The sequence below is a fragment of the Anomaloglossus baeobatrachus genome, chromosome 1, assembly GCF_048569485.1.
Source record: "Anomaloglossus baeobatrachus isolate aAnoBae1 chromosome 1, aAnoBae1.hap1, whole genome shotgun sequence".
NCBI classification, from domain to species: Eukaryota; Metazoa; Chordata; class Amphibia; order Anura; family Aromobatidae; genus Anomaloglossus; species Anomaloglossus baeobatrachus.
This window is the reverse complement of record NC_134353.1, coordinates 608,722,283-608,741,308: the sequence shown is the minus strand read 5'-3', so window position 1 is coordinate 608,741,308 and position 19,026 is coordinate 608,722,283. Positions and strand designations below refer to the sequence as shown.

At 40.9% G+C, this 19,026-nt stretch overlaps 1 protein-coding gene across 2 annotated transcripts in view; it reads left to right on the top strand.

Annotated features, from left to right (window-relative positions):
* AGTPBP1 (ATP/GTP binding carboxypeptidase 1) overlaps positions 1 to 18,571 on the top strand; it is a 245,618-nt gene extending 227,047 nt beyond the window's left edge. For both annotated transcript variants that reach the window (XM_075318445.1, XM_075318453.1), the window contains one exon: positions 16,555 to 18,571. In XM_075318445.1, the coding sequence (XP_075174560.1) occupies positions 16,555 to 16,759 (205 nt within the window). In that variant the 3' untranslated portion in view covers positions 16,760 to 18,571. The remainder of the gene's footprint in view (positions 1 to 16,554) is intronic.
* The last annotated feature ends 455 nt before the right edge of the window (positions 18,572 to 19,026 follow it).

The window sequence follows — 19,026 nt, the reverse complement described above, 5'->3', positions numbered from 1 at the left end:
GTTTGACCCAGTTCCAAATGAAAATGTATTTTGCTCTTTTTTTATTTCTCACAATGTCCTTACTTGCAAACAGTTTTGATTTTGCTCACACAAAAAGAACACTGTGATGAGGAGCAGACCCAACCTGAAAAACTAAAAGTTAATATTCCTGGGAGTGGGGGTGCTTAACTATCCCTACTAGAAGCATTGAAATGTCTGCAAGTTCAATGATGTATGATCCCTGGGTCAAATCAATCAACAGAACCCTATTCAAATGGATAGGGCTAAGCTGAATAGGACTAAGCAGTACCTCTTTTGTTGAGACATGGCATCCCAGAAAGAAGGCAAAGGTGCATACCGCCAGTTTGCAGGTGAACAAACCAGTATATTGTTGCAGTTTCATCCAGCAATCATAGGGTTACAAAGATCAATAATTCTTTGTTACAAATCCATCTAAAAATAAAAAAGCATCTTCTTTTTCACAGAGGTCTTTTACATTTTTACCCTTTAAGTGCTGGATAGATCCTCAACAAGATACTAGCTAAGTGGCAATATCAAACACTGATGCATGGTTATGACTGAATCCTAATATGAGGATGGACAAACCAGGGAAGAAGTAAAACCAAAAATCCACAAGTCCCAAGACCCAAGTTAGTTCTTGCCCTAGACCTGACCCTGATTTGTCCCTGCCTGACAGTGGAGGTTGGCCCCCTAAGACCACGAGTCGATGGCTGACCCCAATTGTCCTTAACTAAACCCTAAGCTATAAACCAAGTGTAACACAAAAACAACATAAACATAAATGAAGAGCACACAGGCAGAGGGTGAGACACAGGGCTAGGAATGTGCAATCACAGTCGTATAGGAATGATTGAATATAAGAAATAAAAAGATTAACAGAGTATGTGGAAACCCTCCCAAACCTAAATGAAACAAAATGGGTGACTAGAAAGGGGTTCACACAAACAAACTGCAGGGAATACCATTAGCAATGCCTCAGTAGGAGAACATTAATTGAGCTGGGACTCCAGACAACCATCCATGCAGAAATATAGGCAGCAGTGAGGCATGTGATTAATGAGTATAAATAGCCTCTTCTAAAATGTGATTGGACAAACCAAATGAGAAAGTGCACACACCTGAATAGAAGTGAAACAGGAAGGCATAGAAAAAGAAAGAAGTAAAAGATCTTTCAGAAGTTGGACTAACACAAAACAGGCTGTGGTCCAACCAAGAGGCAAACTCCCTAATAACCAAAGATCGCTGGTTTGAACCACGGACTGGAGCCATGACAATAGTACTGAACACCGGTGGAAGGGACTGTAGCCCCAGCAAGGGTCAAGGCTTCTTGTTTCTGTTATCGGTTCCCAATCAAACACACACTGATGCCCCTTCTATAAGATGTTATGTTATGGAGAACCCCTTTTAAGAATTTTACAAAACACATTGGACTTATGCGGGCCAGACATGTTTGGCTAATGGCTATCTCTTCCGACTCCCCAATATACATCAGCAATCAGCTGTGCATTCCTGTGTTTTCAACATGGAGAGATGAGAAAGGTGCTGCCAAACATCCCAGACAGCGGCTTATCTTTCCAGAAAACAAAAGGTTTGGGGATTGAAATTGTAACTGCCCACACTATCTGTCAAAGAAACACGTGACAGACCACATAAACCTCTGATGGTTGACTGGTGCTGCCGAAATAGCCAAGTTTGGCTTACACAATAAGGTTCACATTAAACTAGAGGCCCCCATATACTTTACCTTACCTGAAGCATACTCTTAAATATAGTGAATCTGCAACTTCCCATATTTTCTCTTATTTCACTCTTCAGATATGGATAACTATGGCCGGACTTATGAACTTGCTCATTTCTGTCTCCCAGTGGAAACTAAACAGTTGAGTGACTGAATGCAAACACCATCGCACAATCATGTGTTGTGTGTTCTTAGTCAAATCTTTCTATGGAGCTGTCCAGTGGCAGTGACAAATTGTGGGGTTTTATTATACCCTGAGAAACCAGTGGAAGCTCTGAGGATGTCTCCTTGTCTGTTCAATGTCTCTGACACAGATGTGAATAATATTGCTGTTCTGAAAAGAAGCCAGCTATCACTGCGAAATGATAGCATGGAGGGGCGCTTGCGGGAATTGATCACCCCAGCAGCTCTCTGCAATTTTAACAGAGAATGAATTTATGTGCATGGTGTCCCTTTGAAACTCCAGAAGTATAAAACAGCTGCCTTGTTTGTAACTATGCCAATTCCCCATTACGCTTTATGCAGTTAAGTGTTGGATAGCATGCAAATAGAGAGAATAATTAATGCACAGATTGCACTTTTGTCACTCCGCCACACAGTTCTGTTTAAAAGGTATAACCATATTGTAGGTTAAACACACAGACTAATGCCTGATGAAGTGATTACAACTCGATTTATTATAATGGTTCTCAGATTACTACATTAACAAAGAGCCATTTACAAAAAAGAACGCTGCTTTTCATTTAGGACGGCGCCATTTCCCTACGCTTAAGTAGCACACTTAATGAGAGCTCAGCATTCGCAGTCCTCGATTGGCTTGTACATTTCTTTTAACTGATTTGCTTTAGGATTATTTGGATGTGGCATTTTAGGAATGGAAATGATTCTTTAGATGTAAAAGACCAGGATCCATATTATACTATGCCTATATCATGGTTGAATATATTTTTTTTATTATTATTAATAACTTAAATGGTATTTCACTTGTTTAGTAATGGTAGTCCAAAAATACATTGATGGTTTATGGCCAGCATGTGGTGTGGTTCTAACTCCTTGGTTACACCGTGATTCATCAGTTTAGGTAATGACTGGCATTGCAGCACAGACCTGCTCTAGAGAATGGGTCATGCTGTCATTCTTATAAAATGCGGGGTTGGGAGAATAAATTAAGTGGGGCACTAGGGACTTTGAGTTGGCGAAGAGAGAGAGTGGGCCCTGTTTTTAGGATCCTAACAGTCAAAAACCCCATCGATCATACATTTATCACTTATCCTCTGTAATCCCTTTAATTTATTTAAGAGGCTTAGTTATATGTTATACACAGCAAAATCGAATTATAATTCGTGTGCCCTGCTACTTTTTAGCCAAGACGTCCTTCTATTAAACAGGTCTGTTAGTCTCCAGCAATACATTATGCATAAGAAAGTTCTCGTTGGAATCTGGGAACCTGATGTATTAGATGAGATCAGCGTTATGCCGCTGATTTCATTCTACTACAAAGATTACTGTCTGTCTGAGGTCTTTCATCTTATATAAAAAAAGCAAACAAACTGAAGAGTTGTATGGAATATCTCGATTCATTAAAACCAACAGAGGAGCTTCTTGGCGTAACCTTTAATCAGGAAGCAATTTAAGTCAACATTGGAAGAGCATTTTCTTTTGATTTATTATGGTTGCTTTTTTCCACCAAAGCATCAATAAAATATATTCTGTAATCGCAAAGACAAAAGAGCTCTCCTTTCATTCTTATTTTATGGGCATCATTTTTTCAAGCAAAAGTGGTAAACTAAAGCCTATTACATGTATTATTTACCTGTAGCCCTCCCCTGTCTACTGGGTACTCAGTGATCACAAGTACCAGGTAAGCTAGAAGACCAGGTCAAAGTAAGGTTGTTAGTCATAAGAGCCAACAGTTAAGATTCTGCCTTTCCATTAAGAATGGTGTGATCAACAAAGTCAAATCCATCAAGGTAACATAATTGTTGGACCAGTGATGAGTCTTCAACTTTGCTAGCCTGGTGACTTAACTTGAAAGGTTGAGGTATGAAAATGTTTAACGGTAACCTGTCATCTGGGTTGTGCTGCCCAAACCATGAAACAAACACATACTGTATATGTTTTACTTGAAGATTCTGTGGTGTTTCAGAAAAAACTTACTTTGTAAAACTGTGTCTTAGATGACTATTTTAATGCTGGCCCCCCAGCAGCTTCTCTCCCCCACTTCCTTTGACTGATGGGTCTCCCATGTTCACACACCATAATGAGGCAATGGGGCTAACATAAAAAAATGAACCACATACATAACTGTTGGACCCCCCCAGTCTTCCATACTTGTGTTCGCTGCCAGTCTCCTGGCTCATACTTCAGTGAGGGTTGTTACATGACCGCTTTAGCTAGTTGATCATGTTTTGTTCGAGCTGTAAGAAACCAAGTTCTAGCTTTTTGTTCCAGCTTTGTCAATTCCCTAGCTGGAAGATGATGTCAAGAGACCGGTGTAGGACACAGGCATTTCAACATGTTTGCTATAAATCTATGGTAGATGTGGGTTCTAACAATAAGATCTGAATCTATCTTGAGAATGGGGTTCTGATGTGTGCTGCTGGCAGGGGAGAGGTGCTCACAATTCCCATGTATTTGTATGAGAATTTGGACCATCTCTCCACTGACAGCAGCACATGTCAGGGCTTCATTCTGGAGAAAGACTTGGATCCCATTTGGAGATGGATTAATGCCATGTCCTGTGAAAATGCCATAAATGTGAGCGATGGTGACAGCCCTTTAAATTTGGTTCCCTTTCAAGATGTATTCCCTTTTATCAGGTCCAGATTCAGAATGTAAGTAAAGGCACAGCATGTTAGAGGTGCGTCAGATATCGGAATAATAACGATTTAACCACTTCATGAGCTTGTTATTTTCAGTTTTTATTTTGTTTTTCTTTTTCCTCCCCTTCTTAAAAGAGCCAAAACTTTTATATTTTTCCATCAGTATACTGTATGAGGCCTTGTTTTTTGCGGGACAAGTTGAACTTTTGAATTTATGCATTTTACCATATAGTGTGCTGGGAAACCGGGAAAAAATTAAAGTTCGTTGAAATTGCAAAAAAAGTGCAATTCCACAATTTTATTTTCTTATTTGCCATGTACACTATATGGTAAAATTGACAAGGCAATATGATTCCACAAGTTAGTACGAGTACGTAGATACTAAACATGTATAGTTTTCTTTTAAGTTAAGTGGTGAAAAAAAATTCCAAAGTTTGTAAAAAAAAAAAAAAAAAAAATTTTTTAAAAAATAGCTTTTTTTTTCCCCCAGTTTCTGAAACTGTAACATTTTTATTTTTCGGGATCTGGGGCTAAATGATGGCTTATTTTTTTGTCCTGATCTGACATTTTTAGTGATACCATTTTTGGGTAGATGTCCTGTTTTGATCCCCTCTTACTGTATTTTATTGCAATGTTGCGGCATCCAAAAAACCCCGTAATTTTGACTTTTTAAATTTGTTTTTTTCGTTATGCTGTTTACCAATTGTATTCATTTATTTTATACCGTATTTTTCAACTCCACTATACCAAATGTGTTTTCTTTATTTTTTTATTGTTTTATTTTCAATGGGGCAAAAGGTGGTGGTGATTAGAACTTTTTGTTTTATTTTTTTCGTAAAATAAAAAGTGAAGAAAAAAAAGTTTGAAAAAGAGATTTACTAGTCCCCTCAGCGGACTTAAAGAAGTTGTCCAGTTACCAAAACGGATTTTTTTTTCTCATAAATCTTGCTAATATGTGCCTCTCCACACATCTATTATGTTATTTCAGCAATATTACCTTTTATCGTGCTCTAGCAGCACATCCTCATTTCTGGCTCCAGCTCTGATGGGGTTAATCTCTCTTCTGACTTCCTGGGTTCAGTTACTACAACTCCCATAATTCTTTGTGGCTCTAGGGCTGTATCTAACACACCCACTCAGCTATCCACTCCACCCAAAGGCTCCTCCCTGCCTCTTCCCAGTGTTGATGCACTGAGAGCAATCACAATAGAGACAGCAGAAGCTCCCAGCTCTGCACAACCAGGGGAAGAAATCGTCTATCTTCTGCTTGTTCTCATAGAGCCGTTTCAGATCAGCGGTATTCTGCCGCAGTCGCAGATCCGGCACAAGGGCTGTACAATACTTTACAGGTCACAGACAGTGCGGCAAGCCCCGGTCACATGACCCTATGTTCCTGGAGCTTGCCAGTGAACTATAAAGTACTGTACTGCCCTTATACCGGATCTGCGAGTGCGGCAGAATACCGCTGATCTAAAACGGCCCATATAGTTCATTGTGTGTGTGTGTATGTGTGTGTGTACAGAAATTATGATTAGGCTGCTTTCACACATACGTTTTTTGGCATCAGGCACAATCCGGTGTAAAAACTGATGCAATGGATCAGGTGAAAAATTGGATCAGTTGCATCAGTTTTTTCCATCAGTTCCTTCAGTTTTTGGATGGATCCGTTGTGCTACTGAGCATGCTCAGTAGAAAAAAACGGAATCAGTCTCTGTAATGCGTTGTATGCCGCTTTACGACGGATCCAGCGCCCATAGGCTTTCGTTGTACATGACGCCGGATCCAGTGTTGTCTGTTTTTTTGCTGCTGCCAAAAAATGTTGCATGCTGCGTCCTTTCCGGCAGCTGGACACAAATTTCGCTGGATCCGTGCACAACGGATGCAACACAAGGGCATCAGGCACAATCCGGCGCTAATACAATTCAATGCGGAAAAAATGGATCCGGCTTTATCCGTTTTTCACCGGATTGTGCCTGATGGCAAAAAACTGATGTATGAAAGCAGTCTTAGCCGGCGCAACATGAGAAAAAAAAATTTGGGAAAAAAAACCCGATTGGGTCATGAGATTGCTTTTTCCGCTCTTGCCTAGTCTCTGTGTGTCGTCCGTATCATCCGTGTGGCATGAATTTTGCAGGCTACTTTCACATCGGCGTTTTTTTGCCAGTAGGCAAAAAAATGAAAATCGCATATGATCGGATCCTGTGGATTAAATGTGCAGCGCATGCAATCACAGTTATTTTACCGGTTCCTTCTGCAGCGGGACACAGAATTTATCAGCCGGCACTGGAGTCAGCTGACTCCTGATCTCTCAGCCCGCACACGCTGTGATGGATACAGGTGAACAGCAGTCACTACCTGCTGCCGATAACATGTGACCATGTGCGGGCTGTGTGGTCAGGAGTTCAGCTGAGTTCAGGTCAGCTGACTCCAGTGACGGCTGATTACTTATTCTGTGTCCCGCTGCATCCATCGCAGCGTGTGCGGGCTGTGAGCTCAGCTGAGTTCAGATCAGCTGATTCTTGTGCCGGTGTGAACTCAGCTGACCTCACAGCCCACACACACTGCGATGGATGCAGAGAAACAGGGGGACACAGAACAAGTAATCGGCCGACACTGGAGTCATCTGATTACTTGTTCTGCTGGCTGTGTGGTCAGGAGTAGGGATGAATGAGCAGCAAAATGCTCTGGCGCTCGATGGGCGAAGCCCATGTCGATTTTTTTTATTTTTTTTTTTAATATCATTAAAAAAAATTAAAAAAACCCCAAACACATAACCCTAACCCTAGGGTTAGGGGTAAAAAAAAAAATAAACGTGTGGGCTCCCGCTGCATTTTCTATTGCTAAGGGTAACCCAAGCAGTTACTGGCTGCTAACCCCCACTGCTTGGTGTTACCTTCACTGGCAATGGAAAATACAGGGAAGACCTTTTTTTTTTTTTTTGCCTTAAAAAAAAAAAAAATGACATGGGCTTCGCCATATTTTTTGTTTGCCAGCCAGCTACAGCAGGCAGGTACGGGCTGCCCCCAACCCCCAGCTGCCTATTTGTACCTGGCTGGGAACAAAAAATATAGGGAAGCCCTTTTTTTTTTAAATTATTTCATGAATTTCATGAAATAATTAAAAAAAGAAAAAAAAAAAAGACGTGGGCTTCACCCATATTTTGTGTCCAGCCAGGTACAACTAGGCAGCTGGGGTTTGGAATCCGCAGCGCGGGGTGGCCCAAGCTTTTTGCCCCCACCCCGCTGCGAATTGCAGTCCACAGCTGCCCCAAAAAATGGCGCTTTCATCGAAGCGCCATCTTCTGGTGCTGTATCCAACTCTTCCAGTGGCCCTGGTGCCAGGTGGCACCCTGGGTAATACCAGTTTTGTTTTACCAGCTGGTATAAAGACCGAAATTATTAATGTCAGGCCAAGTTTGACTCGGCCATTAAGAATCTCCAATAAAGGGTTAAAAAAAAGACACCACACAGAGAAACAATACTTTATTAGAAATAAATACACAGACACATTAGGGACTCAATCTTTATTACTTGCTCTCACCCCTCCACAATAGAGATTTCTATACTGACAGAAAGAGAAAAAAGAGAGAGAGGAAAAAAGAGAGTGTTAAAAAGAGAGGCAAGAGAGAGGCGAGAGAGGCAAGAGAGAGGGAAGAGAGGTGCTCTGTTACATGCTGTGCTGCATGTCACCACCTTGCTCCACTCTGTGACTTGTTGTGCAGGTGAGAAAGTTGGTCGCATGCAGCACAAGTTACAGTGTGCAGTAACTTGTTCACATGCAGCACGACAGGTGACAGAGCAGAGCAAGCTGGTGACATTCTCTGCTCTGACACATGCGGTGCTGCATGTCACCAGCTTGTCAGTCTCTTGCTGCTTCCTGTAGTGCTGGTGGGAGTATATGATCACACCGCCCGCTCTCCTGATATCGGAGCAGAGCGGGCGGGTGGATAGTGAGATCACATACTTACGTGACAGGGGGGGTTTTAGCTTAAGAAACGCCCCCTGTACTCCACACTGGCACCCCGTGCCTCACCAATCTGCCGGATGCTAAGCCCTCTTCACCGCTCCACATTGCAGTCCCGTACCATCTTCCGGATCCTCCCCTCTGTTGGGCTGTGACGTGCGGTAGTCACCGCCCACAGCCCAGTCAATCAATGTGAGTGGCGCCAGCATCCTCAGACGTAACGTCCAGTCTGAGAGCCCAGAACTTGACGTGATGTCAGAGGATTCTAGCGGCCACAGCACCAGGGGGTCATGTGACCGGCACTGAGCGTGCAGGATACCGCGCCGCTCAGTGCCAGAACTGCAAATAGAGGCCAATGAAGAAAACACCTAAAACGGTAAGTTGCACTCATATAGAAAATAAAAAAAAATGGGTGAACCACCCCTTTAAAGTTGCTATCATCCAACACATTTTCTAATGAAAGTGTCAAAACAAAAAATAGGCAACAAATGTAAGGATACACAAACAATGACATTAATAAATTGTATAAAAAAAGCTTTGAAAAAAACCTTGGTCCTAGATCCAAAAATTAAACAAAAATCTGATTAAAATTGTTAATATACTAACATAGCCTCCAATTTAATCAAATAAAAAAATTTGTAAAAAAAACCCATTTTGCATTATGAAGAGATTTTTCCCCAAATTTTTGATTAAGGTTTATAGGGTGGTGGCTAAGGCTATGTGCGCACGTGTGCGCTCTGCACCGCACCTAAAAGGTGCGGTTCAGATCGCAGCTGAAAAGCTCCGTTCTGAAGCGCATGGTGCCGGCAGAGAACGTGCGCTCTGCATGCTGCCTCTCCCTATAGACAGCATGCAAACCGCACAGAAGAAGTGACATGTCACTTCTTAGAACGCAGCGATTCGGGCAGCAGCCGAATCGCTGCGTTCTAATATGCCACGTGCGCACGGCTCCTGTACAATCTCCATAGACTGTGCAGGGGACGCAGGACGCATGCAGTTACGCAGCGGTGCAGAACGCAGCGTAACTGCATGCAATACGCACACGTGCGCACATAGCCTAAACGAAGTATTTTAGTAGCAAACTATTTATCCCCAAGTATGTACAAGAATTCTAAGGTCAGTAAAAAAAAAAAAAACATGGCTATCCCAGTAAGGTTTTTACAAATGTTGGAAGATCAAATGGAACATGTAGTAAACAAAAAGAAATAAATATCCTCCATAAAAAAAGAACACAGTAATCACATTTTTATGAATTGTGCCACCGGCCATATAGTATATTGTATTGAATGTGCTGATTGCAATCTGTGCTATATTGGTTGCATTATAAGAAAGTTTAAAAAAAACATGTGTCCGAACACATACATAAAAGGTAATGGCACATACTCAGGTGCAGCAAAACACTTTCTTGAAGCACAAAAAAACCAGCATCAATTGCCTTAGATGCTTTGAAATAGAAAGAGTTAGATGTCCTGGAAGGAGAGGGAACTGGGAAAAATAACTAATCACACAGGAGTTCTAAACAGCCAAATATTAAACTATAGAATTGATACCATGTATTTATATAAAATATCTATTGTCCATGGAAACACTATTTTATATATATTTTTTTTGCATTGTATAATTTTATACTAATTTTTAGTTTTTACATGATTAACCCATAAGAGGTTTTAAACAGGTTATGAGGCAAGGGTATCTCTACGATTAAAGGCGCCTGAAACACATCAGAGGTACAATCTGGAGCCAAGCATATGTAACTTTTTAAACAAATGCATATGTCTTCCATTTTCTTATTATTGTTTCCACAGTTGATTTCATCACACCAAGCTGCTTGCCTATTGCAGATTCTGTTTTCCCAGCCTGGTCAGGGGTACAATTTTGTTTCTGGTGTCCTTCGACAGTTCTTTAGTCTTCACCATAGGGGAGTTCGGAGTGTGACTGAGGTTGTGGACAGGTGTCTTTTATACTGATAACAAGTTCAAATAGGTGCCATTACTACAGGTAATGAGTGGAGGACAGAGGAGCCTCTTAAAGAAGAAGTTACAGGTCCGTGAGAGCCAGAAATCTTGCATGTTTTTAAATGACTAAATATTTATTTTCCACCACAATTTGCAAAAAAATCTTGCCAAATCTGACAAGGTGATTTTCTGGATTTGTTTTCTCATTTTGTCTCTCACAGTTGTGGTCTACCTATGATGTCAATTACAGGCCTCTCTCATCTTTTTAAGTGGAAGAACTTGCACAATTGGTGGCTGACTAAATAATTTTTTTTTCCCCACTGTAAATCAATCATATTAATTATTACAAAGAACTTTCTGAAATGTGCTGTTCTTGTTATCCGTATGCCCATACCGGCAGAGTATAAATAGTGATGATTTATATGTGGTTGGTTTTTAAAGTGTTGCGGTATGTGTTGAGGAGAGTTATGATTTGCAGTAAAAATAAGCCCATACAGAATGCATTAATGCATAATATAAAAGAGCTTTTGAATGTACAGTACATTACAGGAGATCCGCATTTTTCTGTAACTTTACTGCCTGTCTTCTCTTGTGCTTGATTGGTGACATATACTGTAGGTTTTATTTAGAAACATAATTTGTGGGTCTAATGCATCCCAAAAAATGACAAAATAATGATACGTGCAGGTTTTAACCGGCTCACTGGGGAGACAGTGAATGCCTTAGTGGGCCCGGCTGCCTGCCACAGCACAGAATCGCACAGATCATGTGATCCACATTCTCTCCTTTACCTGCTGTGTTAGGTATTGGAATTGGTCTGATGCCTCTGTAAGAGTGGTATCGCCACACTCCACCTGCCCAAGTACCGCTATGCTTTGATCACTGGGTGTGCATCCTCAGCAGTGCACTCCCTCCTTCTCTTTCTATGTTAGTGCTACGTTTTAGCATTTGACAGACACCTGATGAACAAGAGTGCCTTTCCTTTCTTCTGCAGATGTGTCAATCCGACTCAAATACCTAGCACTAAGGCAGCAAGGGAAGGCGAATATGTGGTGCTATGGATGTTGCTCATGTGATCTCCTTTTCGCCCATTCAGAATACAGAAGTGCTACCTGTTAGTGGCATGCACTACCAGCTTATGAACACAAGTTCCACTGATCCGCTTATGTTAATTAATTGCCTGTTCTCCCTACAGTGGAGGACATGCTTGCTGATTCTTTTAATACAAATGGTATGATAATTATAAAGCCTATGACGACATCTTGCCACTTGTGTCCTGTCCTGTAATAAATAGTAGGGACCCTTTTCCCCTATTCATGGGCCCCACCTCCTGACCTGACTATGTCCACCATGATCCTCTTTCGATTAGCTTTCAGTTTCTTGCAGTGTTTCTTGGTCATGGAGACCTTACTGTATGCTGACGCTTACTGCATTAAACTGCGGCGGCGGATTTTGCTGAGAAAGGCAGTGGCACAGAGTCTCACAGACGCAGCAGTTTTATTCTACTGTGCGAAAACAGACAAAGGAAAACTCACCTGACAGTATCACAGCCTCACTATAGAAAATGGATATTTGCAACAGAAAATAGGTCTGTGCACTAAAACACAGTAATGAAATTTGTCATCAGATTTGTGCCGTCTGAACCAGCATGAATGAATCGGAGCCGGACTGTACAAAGGTATAATTTAGGGTTCACCCACATCTGCGTATAAAAAATTGGTCCTATTTTCATCCAGAGAAGTTGGACGAGTGAAATCCATTTGTTATTCCATATGTCATCTGAGTGCAATTTTTTTTGTTTTCTCACCTAGCATCCATATGACAGGAGTATGCCATCTCTATGCAATATGTTTTTTCTCAGCAGCTATTAATCAACATTTACAGGATCATTTACAGTGTTCTATGCTGCAAAATAGTAATGTATCCATAAACATCAGTTGGCTAATGGATGGTCCATGTGCTGATTTTTTTATCTCTCGCACCCATAGACTTGCATTGATTGCCATTTTACACAGCCATGCGCAACATACTGCAATTTTTGGTGTGAGTGTAATCTGATTTTTTTTTATCGCATTCCACTTGTCTTATTTAGATGTTAGCAAAGCCTTACTCTGAAACTCTGTGGCATTTCAGAGGAAACCTGTTGGCTCGGAATACTAGTCTGAGGCTGATCCCCGCCATCTTTTCCCCACCCCCTCCAGTTGACCGAGAGCTTTCTCTGTGTGTACATAGGGAGAAACCTGTCAGTCAAAGGGTTGGGGCATTGAGAAGATGCCAAGGACCTACCTTGTCATGCGATAAACCTAGTCCCAGTCAAGCAGTGCTTCAGTGTAAAACATACACAAAAGCAATCATTCAGTCAGTGTCTGATTCATGCTGTAATTGGGGCAGTATGAATATGCTGACAGGTTCCCTTTACAAGGTTTGACCCATGGTGGTTTGGAAGTAATAAAAAGGACTACTAAAAATGCAACTGGAGAATGAGGACTAATCAGCTTGGAAGGCCTTTACCAAAGTCTCCGCCTGACTCTGCTTGACTGATAGCTCTATCTCTATACACAAATATTTATCAATTCATGAAACCATTTTGCCAAAATTCTGACAAACTCTGAAATATTTCAAAATCTTTGCACTGTGTTCTATATAAAGAGGCAGTAGGATGGGCCCCTGGAGTCGTATTCCACATGTAGGCCTTGGACACACCAGTCATAACACTAGATACATGTATTATTGCATAGGAGCTATAAGGCTAGGACTACACATTGACATATGTCTCAACACACTCAAATCGCAGTGTTACATTGCAGCATCTACTGATTTTCCTATGGTGTCGTATTGCATACTGTGACCTCCTGTGACACAGAATTGCAAATGTTTCCAAATGTCTTGGATTTTCTGTCGCAAGTCACACGCGGATCACTTGTCATAGACTTCAATGCAAGTCACACGTGTGTGTTTTGCGTTTGACTTTTTTGTGATTTGGCCATTCTGTTTATTCGTACAGCAGACAAAGCTGTGAAATAGTGGCATGACACATATTGCTGTGTAATTCTAAAAAAAATTGTTTAAAAGAACTGAAGTCCTCAGTGGTTGATACCTTTTAATGGCTAACTGAAAAGATGGTAATAATTGCAAGCTTTCGAGACTACTCAGGTCTCTTCATCAGGCATGGTATAACACAAAATCTGAAGAGTCACATATTTATACACAACAGGACTTAGAATGTGTAATTCTAGTCTCGCATATACATGAGAAGTAACTAATTGCATAGTGAAACACTCCATCTGTACCGGTTATAAGATTTTTAGGACTACTGCATAATCTAATTAGTTCATCAATTTGAACGTTTGCTTGGGCACAGCAGGTCGTTAACCCGCCATTTTGGAGTATATACTTGTATCTTCATTAAGTAACATACAGCCAATAGTAAAGATGGGTTTTACGTTTAGTGTTCTTTGGTCAGTTGTATAGTCAGTGGCCTGATTCCTAGTGTTCCTTGGTGAGGCACCTTTTGTAGGCCCTGTTTGTTGCCTGTCGTGAAGAGTGTTCTTTTTCCTGGTGGCCAGTAGTGGGAGTAGGGATCCTCCTGATTCTGTTGCGAACATCACAAAATGTTCCCCTCTTGGGACCACTAGTGACCTGTATTAATCTTTGGAGAAACCTAGCAGTGTGTGTTCAATCAGCCACCCCACCACCATAGGAAAAATGAAGAATTATACAGTGGCTGTTCATGTCATTGGATAAAGGGTGCTTTACACACTGCGACATCGCTAGCGATCTCGTTAGCGTTGTGACACGCCAGATCGCAGATGCGATCTGCCGAGATCGCACATGTGACCGGCGCCACAAAAACGACCTATGTGCGATCTCTGCAGATCGCATCTGTGATCTGGCGTGTCACATCGCTAACGAGATCGCTAGCGATGTCGCAGCGTGTAAAGCACCCTTTACTATGTAATGAAGGACCAGATATATCACCTTTCTGGGCCTTGTAGATCTGAAATACAGAGCTTTGTAAAAGCAAATAATAAAGTAAAATACAATAAAGAAATATTTTCAAGTTTGAAAGTTATCCCCTATCCACTATGGTGTAATCTATGGCACTTCTATTAAGAATGCATGAAGCGGTAGAGTGTATAATTAATCTCCATTCAGCCAGTGCCCTTCAGAGCCAAGTTCTTAGGATCACTGTTGGTCATGACACCCCCCTCCCGTTGTCAGAAAATAATTCCAATTTCACTCAAAGTGAATAACTTTTAACACCCTTATAAGTACAGCAGATAACAGAGTTTACAAAGTAACACTGGTTTGGAAAGACAGAAGGTCTTGCCTACAAGGGTATATGGTCTACAAGATGTATCTTTTACTTCTTTTTTTTTTATATATATACTTTTACGAGTATTTGCTTTTCATTTTCTGCTAAATAGAATAACATTTTGAATCTCTAAAAAACAACTGTGTACAGTTTTATATTCTTTTCTTGTTCCCTTCATTGCCTCGGTTCCAATAAGCCTTGGACTTTGTAGATGGTAGACATACTTGTCCTCAGACCTGGCTACTTCTGTGGCTTTCTGTTAAAATATTAGGATGTCTGAAACTCATCTGTGCACAATGTTTTCGATCAATATAATGTGTATTATTTGATTAGGAATAAAATGAAGATGTAGCAGGCTGAAGAAGCTTGTCTGAGATACTTATCCGATGAAATATTTAGAAGCACTTAAAGCTTCTCCGCAAATATGTTTATCTAGCCCCACAGGAGAGCAATGAAACTGGGTGTAGAGAGGCTGCTGCTTTCTTTTCAAAGCAAACTCTTTATGCCTAGAGGCTTCAAGCAAAATCATGGACTTTTTTTTTTTTTTTAACAAGTAATACTTATGTTAAGGCAGTAGAATTCCTTTAATTCGAAACCCATGGGACCAAACTAGTACTTGGTTATCACACATTCCAGGGTAGGCTACGTTCACATGTACAGTGATCATACAGCAGCAATCTGTTGACAAAAGAGTTGTGGAGACTCAACTTTTTTTATCCGACTAAAAAAAAAAAATGATTTCATCTCGACCTGTGTGTTTTTTGTTTTTTGTTTTTTACATTGAAGTCTATGGAAAACAGATCCCTTAATTAGCCATCTGTTATCTTCCATTTGAAATTGATCAAGTATGCAAAAAAACAGATTCATTTCAAATGGAAGAAAAACAGATTTCTGAAATCTCATATCTTTTACTGGTACTGTAAAAGTTTTGTTTTTTTTTGCAGAAAAAAAATGCTGCAAAAAATGCAACATATGAACATAGCCTTATGCGGGCGTCACACGGTACGATCTATCATGCGATCGCACGAGCGATCGTACCCGCATCCATAGTTTGTGCGTCATGGGCAAATCGCTGCCCATGTCGCACAAAGTCGTTAAACCGCCGTCACACGCACTTACCTGCTGAGCGACCTCGCTGTGGGCGGTGAACATCCTCTTCCTGAAGGGGGAGGGACGTTCGGCGTCACAGCGACATCACACAGCCGCCGGCCAATAGAAGCGGCGGGGCGGAGATGAGCGGGACATAAACATCCCACCCACCTCCTTCCGTCCGCATAGCCGGCAGGTGCCGCGGGACGCAGGTAGGCTGTGTTCATTGTTCCCGGGGTGTCACACGGAGCAATGTGTGCTGCCCCGGGTACGATGAACAACCGGCGCCATGAAAAATAAACGATTTTTTAAAAATAAGCGACGTGTACACGACTCACGATTTCTGACAGATTTAGAGTCGCTCGGAGGTGTCACACAAAACGACGTCGCAAACTATGCCGATGTGCGGCACGAAAACTGTGACACCGACGATGCATCGCACGATAGATCGTCTCGTGTGACACCCACATTAGTTTGTAAACCCACGAGGACAGGGTCCTCTCCCTACTGTTCCAGTCTGTTATTGTTAGTTTGTTCATTGTCATCTATATCTGTATTTTAAAATGGAAGCAGTGGTGCTCTAAAAAAAGAAATTAAAAAAATACTCTGTTTTCTACTGCCTGTTATTTTTTTTATTTTTTAAATTTGTATGTTTATTCTTTCTATTTCTAGCCCGACTACATATGTGTTGGACGATGATGAGCCTCGCTTCCTGGAAGAAGTGGATTACAGCGCAGAAAGCAATGATGAAGCCGATGCTGATTTCCCGGACGTTGTTGCAGACTTTGAATCCTTAGCAGTAGAAGATGAAAGATTTTCAGATTCCGAGCTCTCACGAACTTGTTTGAAGAGTGCACAAAAGCGGAAGGAATGTTAACACAGCCTGCTTGTGACAATGAAGCAGAGACTGATACAATTAGACAAGAGTTGCTCAAGCCAATGAAAACATTGCTGGCTTGAGAGGACTTTTTGTTGGGTCCTGCTATGGACATATAAAGCGGAGTCATTTGTTCTCCGGCTTATGTTGCATGTTTTTTTTCTCCTACTTCAGATGATTTCTCCAATCTTTAATGTGTGCAGATGGCTGACATACGTGAAAAGCCACATACAGTATTGTTCATTGCACAGTGTTTATAGTACTTCTTGCTACAGAACTATACTCCTAGGTGTATTTTATTTGGTTGATTGCACTGTTACACTTCCTTCCATTGGAAACTTTGTAAAAGGTTCATTGTTCACAGTTATGTGTTCACAGTTGTGTCTGGTTCATGCTCAATAGCAGCACTGTTATCTTTTACCTTTGTGTTCCGGGTCTCACTAGTGTCAAACAGAAGCATCTGTATAGCATATAACTTTTTTGGGGGGGTGGGAGTGAGGCATGTTGTGAACAAAGTATCCTAAATTCAGACACACATTTATAGCGCTTACTACATAAACATAAAAACATATTTGCTTTGCTGCTTTTCCTTGGAGTTGTCTTGACTGGATGACCCATTAATTAGCATTAATTAGCTGAAAGCTACCAAATAGATGACCACGTAACGTATAGACCGTTCCCAGTGTCCCAACTCTTTACTGCGCCTCTTGGTTGCAGAGTGGGGCATCCCTTGTTGGTTGTCCATTAGAGGCCTTATGGATGGGGGTTGCCAATTATCCTACGATATTGACTGTTGATGTGATATCTGCACATACTAAATGCCAATACATGAGCTCCATGTCTCCTTAACAGGCACATGTGCCCACTCTTAACTTTCAATAAGAAATCTAATTTCTTGAGAAAAACAAACGTAATGCGATATCGCAGTTTTCCAGTATAACCTTTGTATCCATCTAGTATTATTTGTGGCCTATATATACATATCCCAAGCTAATCAAAGACCTCTACTGTTTGGCAGGTATCACTCCACCTCTTGTACTTATCGATGTACCCATTATATAAATGGGCTGCAGACACATGTAGAGCCACTGATCTCAGGGGAAAATTGAAAAAAATCAGGTTAAAAAAATATATATGGTCCATATTCTTTATCTTGTGAAAAAAAAAATCTAGACACATAGGACAGTGCTCCGAGATTCTATATTGGCCTAGATCCTAAGGGTTTACAATTTGTTTTTTTCCATCATTCTTGACTTACCTTCATACATGAAAACTTAATGAAATAAGATGGCAAGGAGGTGCAAGAATACTGATGTTAAAAAAAAAAAAAATGATTATTTTAATTCCTCAATTTCAAAGGACATGATGATATTGAAAACGTACATTGAGGTGAGAAACACAATAAGTAGTATCAGAAGAAGAAGCAGATAAGAAAGGAGGCAATATAGGCCACTCAGATATATCCGGTATTATTTATATATAAAATTCTTCATGTCAGAAACAAATTACATAAAGATAGGGTGAGACTTATAGATATTACTGCAGACACTTGTATAATAGTATTAATGACACCAAGGAGAAGTAAATAAGCGTTGTTACAAGAGGTCCTTCTGTGCAAGCAGCCACCCTCGCCTGATGCGCGTTTCTTAGTCACTAGACCAAGCAGTAAATGCGAAACACATGTGTAGGTGATGATGGTTGCTGCTTGAATAGGAGAACCTCATTAATTATTTCTTCATAGGTTTTTATACTGTCGTTGTATTTATTATACCTATTTTTAGGAAATTTGTTGATGGGCGAGCATGCTCGTCACTCAATCGAGCATCTGAGTGCTCCGACGCGACTCAAGTACCAAATATAATGGAAGACTATAGATAACTCGAGCATTTTCAAACTTCGAGGCTCAATCGAGTAATGAGCTGTGGCAAGCACGCTCGCCCATCACTATACATTACCCATTTATACCTCATCTCCTTTATTAAGGCAGCCTATATTAATGCTGTTCTTGTCATCTTTTTTTTTTTCTTCCCTATATTGCCAATTATGGTTCTGACCGCTCTATATGTTTTTTAATATTATCATGTCCTTTAAAGAAATTGGTTAATAAAATCATGCTTTTATTAGTTGTTTTGCACCATATTCCCATCTCGATGCTTCAGTCACTCGTTTGGCTGGCAGCTATCGCTGCCAGTTCTACTGTACATAGGCGCACTTGTAGAGTCGAGTGCTCCTGTGTTCTCTATGAGAAAGCCATCGACTGACATGTC